Genomic DNA, 9,376 nt, shown 5'->3' on the forward strand with positions numbered 1-9,376 from the left:
CCGTGCACCCACCGCCGTCGCCCGCACTCCCACCCGCCCGCCAGTCCACCCGCCAGTGCGACAACACCGCCGACCGCCCACCGGCCGCTATTACGGCACACACGTATTATACACACGGACGGACGCACGCACGCACACACGCTCAGCGCGCGCGCACATTATTATCGATATCTCTCGGCGGCCGACGGCTACGGTGGCGATGACAAGGTAGCAGCGGCAGCGTCGTACGGCGTCTATCTCTACGTAACAGTAATATACGCGCGACAGCGGCGGCAAACCACCAACCGACCACGACCACCAGTCACCACAGCGATTCTGTGCCGTCTACCACTGTCCGCGTCCGTTCGCCGACAACGCCGAGCACCGACATCGGCGGCACCGGACGCCGTACACGATTCCGCCGTAAACACGTCGTGGCCGAACGACGCGCGCGTAACCACTCTGGCGGTGTCCACGGGCGCAATTGGCGGCTAGAATTCGATTCGACGTGCTGATCGTCGCTTAGACGGTTTGTCTCGTTATTCGGTTACCGAATCCGTCGCCGTTATAGGTACGGGCCGTTTGTTGTTATTATCGTTGTTGTTGTTGTTGTATCCGCGGCGCGTCCGCCGCAAGTACGCGTCTACACTCCGCCGCGCCGGTCGTCGTTTCGCCCCTTTACCAGTGCGGTGCCGTCGTGTTTTGCGCGTTCCAGCCGCCCGCCGGACAAGTGTTTTTTCATTCCGTACGGATTTTCGTCGCGGCCCTCCCCCGGAAACACGCGCGGCCGTGTACGGCCGATCGTCGACCGTTTTCGTCGTACCCCGCGTCGCCGGCGAATCGCGACCGACGATATACTGACGTATCGCTCGTTCGGTAATTTTAGCTCGATACACGTCGAGTATACATCGAGTGTATAAGCAGTGTTCGCGCTCCGATTCACTTGTCTGTTCGCGAAATCATAGACATGTCCGAGGAGTCGATGGTCGCAGTCATTGCATCGATGGTGCCAGATACGAGTGGCAGTGGAGGCGGTTATCGTCACAAGCACTGGTACTGAAATCGACGACATCGAGAACTGTCTGCACACGATCGCTCAAAGAGTAGAATTTTATTTTAGAAAGTGGAATTAAAAAGTATTCATCATTTACCGAAAAAAGACTAATATGAGGCAGGGACGCGGTGGCCAACGTAGTAAAAAATGTGAGTATAAATACTGAGTATTCTTTTTCCAGAGTAAATACATTTGTCTATATATCCACAGCATAGCATCTATTAATGACTAATGTAGTTAATTAATAATTAATAGTTATTATCAACAAGATATAGACGTTTTCAATATTTATTATATATCTAAACTTGTAGCCCGAAAAATTGATTAATGAAAATAGTGACTTTTATACTAATATTGATATGGTATGATGACTAAAGAGTATTGTATTACACATATTAGTATATTCATTGGTACTTAATCTGTGAACATCTCATGACAACATATTATAGGTAGATGATATTTCTTGTATTTTAATATTTTTTTATAAGAGTTAAAATTATTAATTTCATAATCATAATATGCTGGTGGTTTGTGTACAAAATTTATTTATGTATTAGACCAATAATTGTAGGTCATCAAATCATGCTTAAGTAGTTAACTGTATTGATTCGTTAAATATTTCATTTAAAATGAGTGTTCTTACAATCTGGCATTAATACTATAGGTACATAAAATCTAAATATTATGTGTGTATAAAAACAAGACTACTTACTATTCTATAATACATTAAGAATTAGTTTTGTATTGATAACTTTTAGTTTATGGAAATTTAAATAAAATTTTTTTGGGTACAAGAACAAACCCAGCTCAGTAATGAACACAATATTGAGATCGTTTAGTAAAAAAGTATATCTAGATGTTTACCATATTTATTAAACATTAAACATCAATTGATTAAAAAAAAAAAAACAACTATCAACGAGTACTAAGTATTCAATTTGTAATTTTTAAAATTTTAATAGGTAATTCAATTTATTTTGTTTTCTTCATACATGAATATATAAATTAAGATACTGAATTTATGTTATTTATTAAGTAGGTATCTATAAAATATTAATAAACTATTTAAATATAATATTCAAAATCAAATTCTTAACTACACAACTACTCATGTAAGAAATTATAGACCAAGATATGATATGTATGTATTTTTAACATGTTCAGAATATATTTACTGATCCAAAATTATTTTTTACATAAAAATGTACAATGAATTTCAATGTTAATTTTTTTATTTTATTTCAAAGCTAGAGTTCTTAAATACAATTTTGTTGTTTTTAGCCTTTTTATTAAGGCATAAACATTTTACGATGTTATCAAATTACAAATATTCCTAATATCTACATAATTAAATAATTTTTTCTTGTTGCTTTATTTTAGCTGGATGCAGTAGACGAGGTGGAGGAGCTGGAGGTGGAAGTGTTGGCGGAGCCGGTAATACAGGAGGTGGTGGTGGTTCAGCTGTAGCTTTAGCAGCAACTCTAGTAGATGATGGTATAGGTGGCGGTGGTGTGCCTGGAGGACCTGGAGGCTCAGCGGCAGCCGCAGCTGCTGCTGCTGCTGCTGCTGCAGCGGCAGCTGCTTCTTCATGGAAAACTGGTGGCGGTCCAGGAGGACCAGGCAGTGGTCCAGGAGATCCGTTTGGCATGGGTTATGGAGGTGGCCCCGGAGGACCTGGAAGTGGTGGTCCATATCAGCAACATCATCAACAGCAAGGTCACCAGTCCCCGTCATTGTTCCATCAACAACAAGGATCACCTGCGCCCGGTGGCGGCCCTTATGGAGGTGGTGGTGGTGGTAATAGTACTCCACAGCACCAACAACAGCAACATTATAGCCCATCAACTCCCGGAGGAGGTGGATCTTCAACCCCTGTACCTTATGGTGGTGGACCAGGCACCCCAAATAGCCAGCATGGAGGTGGCGGTGGACCATTCAATGGTGGCGGCGGTGGAGCACAGATGCCTTTTGGATCACCATCTTCAGTCAGTTCTGGTGGTGGGGGATTCGGTAGTGGTGGCCCTGGAAGCAATCGACCTGGGTCTGGACCTCCGCCTCCCCAACAATCTCCATTTGGTGGTCAACAATTTTATGGGAGTAGTGGTGGGGGTCCTATGCCTCCAGGATCGCCGTTTAGTCAACAACAACAAATGATGAATCATCATGGTGGGGGTGGTGGAGCTGGTGGAGGAATGATGAATGCCACAGATTCGGGTCCCGGTGGTCGTATGATGGTTGATCATCCTTCGTAAGTTAATAATTAGTAAAAAAAAATTAAATCTTAATTACTTTAATGTTTAATTATATGTTTATTTATGTTCTATAATTATTAGTAACTTATTAATTTTTTTCATATCCAGATGTTTCCCATCGTCAATGGTAGGTGGACCTAATGGTCCTCCTGGTGGTGGTGGAGGTCGCCGAGGGTATGGTGGACCTGGAGGATATGGTGGTGGACCACCTGGTCATCATGGTGGTGGACCACCAGGACATCATGGTGGTAGTGTGTTAGGAGGTCCTCATGGTGGACCTCCGGGACATTTAGGGGGTGGTGTGCACCATAGTGGTCCTACAGGACATCATGGAGGACCACCAGGTGGTCCTCCTCATCATGGTGGTGGCGGACCCCCGGGACACCACGGAGGTCCTCCACATCATGGTGGTCCACCTGGAAGTGGGCCCCATGGTGGACCTCCTCACCCACATGGTGGTGGCGGACCACCACACCATGGTGGTGGCGTCCCTCTTCATCCACACGGCGGCGCAGGAGTTCCACCACATGGGCCACCACATCATCCACATGGCCCTCCACATCATGGTGGTCCTCATGGACCTCCACCTCCTCCACACCCACATCCACCACATGCACATCATGTGCAACCTGATTATCGGATATTTGAATTAAACAAGAGGCTGCAAAATCGTAATGAGGTAATATGACCGGTATATGATTATAGAATTATTAAAAAAAAAAATGTTATTTTGACTTAAGCATTTTATGATTTTTGTGATTAGAGTTTTAAAAAATATGAAATAATTAAGGTTTACAGTGCATTTATATTTTTATTGCTTTTATTTATTTAATCTGTTTGTTTGGTTATAGGACAGTGACAACGTATGGTGGGACCAGTTTGCCACGGAGTTTTTTGAAGATGATGCCACATTGACACTTACATTTTGCTTAGAAGATGGTCCCAAGCGATACTGTATGTATAATAATCTATCTTAATATTCTATTTAGTACAATATTAATTGCAATTATTTATTTTTTGACGTATTTAATCTACATTGACAGCCATTGGAAGAACCCTGATTCCTAGATACTTTAGGTCAATATTTGAAGGTGGAGTTACTGATCTGTATTATCATTTAAGAGCTAATGCTACCAAAGAGTCTTTTCACAATACCAGCCTTACCCTGGACTGTGATCACTGTACCATGGTGACCACACATTTAACATCAAATCCAGGTGGTGGGCCACCGTCTTCCATTGCTCAGTCGCCAGGACCTGGTGGTCCAGGTAGTGTAGGAGGAGGACCTCCTGCATCACTAAACGGTGGTATTGGAATGCAAAAGTCTTTGGTGGCTCAAGGTCCTCCATCATCACAGCAATCGGGTACGTACATTTAAATTATATTAATGATTGAATGATCACTTGTATATTATTATAATAAATAAAAAATTTTACATAGCAATTATTTATTAGGCTTGTTTAGGAATTGGACAAACAATAGTATACACTATATTTGTTATGTCAATACATTGTTGTATTTCTTATTAAAGGAATAAATACTAGATAATTTTTGGAATCTAGTTTTGATGAGTTATTTCAAGAATCATAAATTAGGAGAAGTTTTTTTTTTAATATGTTTGAAGGTCAGTTTTTTTTATCATTAAAAGTTGTAGCTTCTACTATTTATTTATTGATTTAAAATTATTTTGAGATTGAGTTACAATATCAATTATATATGTATACCTAAATAATAAAATCGTTAAAATAAAAAATGAAAACTAACATTAAAAAAATGTGTTTGTACGGTCAACATACTAATAAAGCACATTGCTGTCTTTCCTCATTATAGGTTTACTTTTAAAAATATTGATTTGCTTCTAAAAGTAAACAATATAAAGGTCTTGTAACCTAGTCCTATTTGGTACCAGGTTATTTAATATGTTTAATTTTGTATTTAGTATTTGATAAGCACCATTTGGTTTAAATGGTTAATTTGGTTTAAATGGTTACTGTTATTTGATTTATAAAAAATTAATACTTTTTATTCAATGATTTTAAGTATATAATTTTGTATAGGCATAAGATAAGTTAATTCTTATTTTTTAACAGTGCTTGGTGGCGGTGGACCGATGGGTGGTGCAGGAGGACCTCCATCACCGCCTGTATATACCAGGGTGTGCACTGAGGGTAGACTTACATTAGAATTTACGTATGACGATATGATGCGTATTCGGACGTGGCATTTAGCAGTCAGGCAACACAGGGAATTGGTTCCAAGATCGTCTGCAGCCGCAGCTGTTGCAGCGGTTGTTATGATGCAGCAAGGAGGACCAGGAGGTGGCAGTGATGGAGGGCCACCAGGTGGACCCCCACCACCTAATGCTGAAATTGTTCACCAACAAGTAGCAAAAAATATCACACGACAGGGCATTACAAACTCAACGCTTAATTATCTAAGAGTAAGTATTAGACAACTAGGAGCTAATCTTAAATATCATTATTATTCTTCCTTATTTCAACAGTTATCACAATAGAATAGTGATATTCTACCTCCTGGAACTATGAATAAAATTGAGTTTATTGTTAATATAATATATACAACAAAAATATATTTATTTATTTTTAAATAATCGACAGTTTGTCCAACTTACAATGTTGATGACTGATAGAATAAAATACAATAGATATAAAAACTGAATAACTAATATACTTTTCTATACACAATTAATAAAAGAAAACAATTCAATTAAAGTAATTAGGCTTTTTAAAAAAAAGCTGCATTAGGTAACATTTATTTATATTAAGCCCATTGAGGTACATATCATTGTTAGTAGAAATTATTTAAATCTTTCTGTAACAAACGCACCATTGCTTTTTTTTAAATTGATGTTTACTGTTATTTATTTTAATTAGCTAAAGTTATATTACTTTAAATGTATTAATTGTATTAAATAATTTCCTTCAGTTATGCGTCATATTGGAACCCATGCAAGAATTGATGTCCAGGCACAAAGCTTATGCACTCAGTCCTAGAGATTGTCTGAAGACAACTCTATTTCAAAAGTGGCAACGTATGGTTGCACCACCAGGTAATATTACCATAAATATAATAGTATTATAAATTTATAACATATAAACATATTCAGTAACATGTATTATAGTTAGCAACTATAATACATATAGAGATTTAGATAAAAATTCCAAAACAAAATTTAAATACATTAACAAACATAACTATTGACATACTCAGTAATAAATAAAATTAACCTCAAGCCGTAACCAAATTCATCTGGTATGGTAAAATCTATTTTTGTAGTTACTCATGTTACAATGGTCACTTGTGCTCAAAAATTTACTTGACCATGTTAATTTATACAGCAACTAGCAAGCTTTTGTTGAATCGTGTATAATAACTTATTTAATAATTAAATAGACTACAGAACCAACTATATCTGAATTACTTCTCGTGTTTAAAAATTAAATACTAAGATCCTTTTTTTGATTAGGACGGAATTGTTATGAATAGTGTTTTTTTAGCCAAGACGAACTAGTATAAATATTTTTTTTTAGCCAGGACGGACTAGTATAAATATTTTTTTTTAGCCTGGACGGAAATAGTATGAATATTTTTTTTTAATTTGACTTTTTTGATTGGGATGGAATTAGTATTTATTCATTTTTTATGTGGAATGGAATTAAATACAGCGTTTTTGATTTATGCTAAATTAATATGAATAGTTTATTTAACTGAAACAAAATTGTATATACCTTTATTGGTTGTGAAAAAATTAGTATATATATATTTTTAGTAGGAACGGAGTCGTTTATTTTATTTTATTTTCAGGGGATGGAATTAGTATTTTCTCTTTTTTTTTTTTGCTAGGACGGAATTGATTTATACACTTTTTGATTAAGATAGAATTAGTTTATACCATTTTTTGATTGGGATAAAACACGAATACTACTGCCGCTGTACCATGATCATGTATTATGTGTATAAATAATCAAATTATTACCTTGGTACATTACCATGTTAGTACTTACGACTTACGAGAACAATACACCTATACAAGTTTTCTTCGCCTTAAAAATGTTAAAACAGCAAATTAAGTCGATTTTTTTATTAGATCTAATGTTTAAATAAATTGACCTAGTATTAAAGTTAAAGGTAAGAGCATTATCTATTTTCTCTTGTTAGTTTTTATATTTTAATTTTTAAGTGAGTTTTGTTTGTATTAAAATAATAAAATACTTATAATACAAACATACTCATAACTTTATTGAAAATTTAAATATTGTAAATTCAAATAAAAGGTAACAAATAATGTGCTTTATGTATGAACATAGTCAATTTACTTTTGTATTATAATATATTATAATTTATAACATAAAATTGGATCTAGTGATGCCAAATTTGCTAAGTTGTTGTACGTTTTGTCACAGTGACATACGTAAGTGCGAATCATTTTAGGTAGAGTTTGACTAAGACGTCATAGCTCATCTTGTGACTTAATGATTTTAAATATATGTTCATCGCTGGTAAATATGATTTAACAGCATTTTATTAGTCTCCCTGTAAGTATTTAATGGATAAGTTTATTTGTTATATCTTTATTACCAAGGTGGTGGTAATCTTTATCGTTTTTTAATAGGTTAACTCTATTAACTCCGAATTCTGAGTCCCTGATAAAAAGTCATACCATAAAATATACGAAATATTAATCCATTTTTTTTTTTTGTGTATTTAATAGAATCACAAAGACCGGCCAACAAAAGGCGTAAGCGCAAGGGTAGTAACTCTGGAGCTGGTGGAGGTCCTCCAACTACACTTGGCGGTGGTGGACCAGGTGGCGGACCGGGTAATGGGCCGACTGCTGCTTCAAAGAAACGAAGCCCTGGACCAAATGGTGGAGGTGGTGGGGGCGGTGGAGCCGGTGGCGCAGGGTTCAACCTAGCATCACAGGTACGGTCACGGTATATAAAAACATATGACATTCGTAATTATGTCCAAATAATTAATATAATGTTGAACTATGAATTTATTTTTTATTATAATTTATTTGTATCAAACAGGACGTGATGGTTGTTGGAGAACCATCTCTGATGGGCGGTGAATTTGGAGACGAAGATGAACGTTTGATCACGCGACTGGAAAACACTCAGTACGATGCTGCTGCAGCAGCAGCTGCTGCCGCTGCCGCCGCTGCAGCAGCAGCTGCAGCTGCTAACTCAGCTGCAGCTTCAGTGATGGGTGTTGGCCCTGGTGGTCCAGGATCTGTAGGTTCAGTTGGAGGCAATGATCTTCAACATATAGGAGGTGGTGGAGGCGGACCTGGTGGTATGGGACCAGGTAGTGGAGGTGGACCTGGTGGTATGGGATCAGTTAGTGGCGGAGGAGGACCTATGGGACCTGGAGGACCAATGAATGTTGGTGGACCTGGAGGGCAGATGGGACCAGTAGGTCTTATGGGAAGTGATTCTCTATTTCCACCACCTGGATCTGGAGCAGATGGCAGTGCCCCGGGCACACCAACTGGTGGTAGTGGTGGTGGAGTTGTGGTTTCGCAATCGTCATCTTCCAATAACCCCAATGGCCTTCAGCAACAACAACAAAACTCTTGGGTCACAGGACCACCTAGTGGTGGTGGCAGTGGTGGAGGACCTCCAAATGGTGGCCAATCTGGACAAAATAGTGGGGGCGGACAACAGCAACAAAATCCAGGAAGTAATCCTGGAGCTGGAGGTGGATCATCTATTGGAGGTAATGGTAACCCTGGAAGCAATGGTGGTCCCAATAGTGTTGGTGATTCTATTTCATCTAGTGGTGGAGATAAAAAATCTCCAGCATCTGCTGCTTCTCAACAACAGCAACAGCAACAACACATGGGATTGTAAATAACACTGCCAATCAATACACATAGTACTTAAAATGTCTTGTCATTTTTTGTTGATGTGCACACCAAACATACACAATATAAAACAAACAATGTTTATATCATAAATACATCGCTTAATAAGTATACGCAAAAATCAGCGAATTTTATTGATTGTTTTATTTTTATTTTATTATTATTATTATTATTATTATTATTATTATTATTATTATTATT

The 9,376-nt window shown here is 37.9% G+C and overlaps 1 protein-coding gene across 3 annotated transcripts; it reads left to right on the top strand.

Annotated features, from left to right (window-relative positions):
* Positions 1-152: 152 nt before the first annotated feature.
* On the top strand, positions 153-9,313 carry LOC112603171 (AT-rich interactive domain-containing protein 1A-like). 3 transcript variants are annotated; one of them, XM_025351625.1, is made up of 10 exons: positions 153-1,182; positions 2,414-2,479; positions 2,534-3,281; positions 3,394-3,964; positions 4,137-4,239; positions 4,329-4,649; positions 5,376-5,725; positions 6,232-6,355; positions 8,018-8,229; positions 8,340-9,313. In XM_025351625.1, the coding sequence occupies exons 1-10, from the start codon at positions 1,146-1,148 to the stop codon at positions 9,159-9,161; spliced, it is 3,354 nt and encodes a 1,117-aa protein (XP_025207410.1). In that variant the 5' UTR covers positions 153-1,145; the 3' UTR covers positions 9,162-9,313. The 3 variants fall into 3 exon arrangements, with proteins under 3 accessions (XP_025207410.1, XP_025207411.1, XP_025207409.1); XM_025351626.1 differs by having other exon boundaries at positions 2,414-2,467; XM_025351624.1 differs by having other exon boundaries at positions 2,414-3,281.
* Positions 9,314-9,376: the final 63 nt, after the last annotated feature.

Source organism: Melanaphis sacchari, unplaced genomic scaffold (assembly GCF_002803265.2).
Source record: "Melanaphis sacchari strain LSU unplaced genomic scaffold, SCAv2.0 Contig9_pilon_pilon, whole genome shotgun sequence".
In the NCBI taxonomy this organism is placed as follows: Eukaryota; Metazoa; Arthropoda; class Insecta; order Hemiptera; family Aphididae; genus Melanaphis; species Melanaphis sacchari.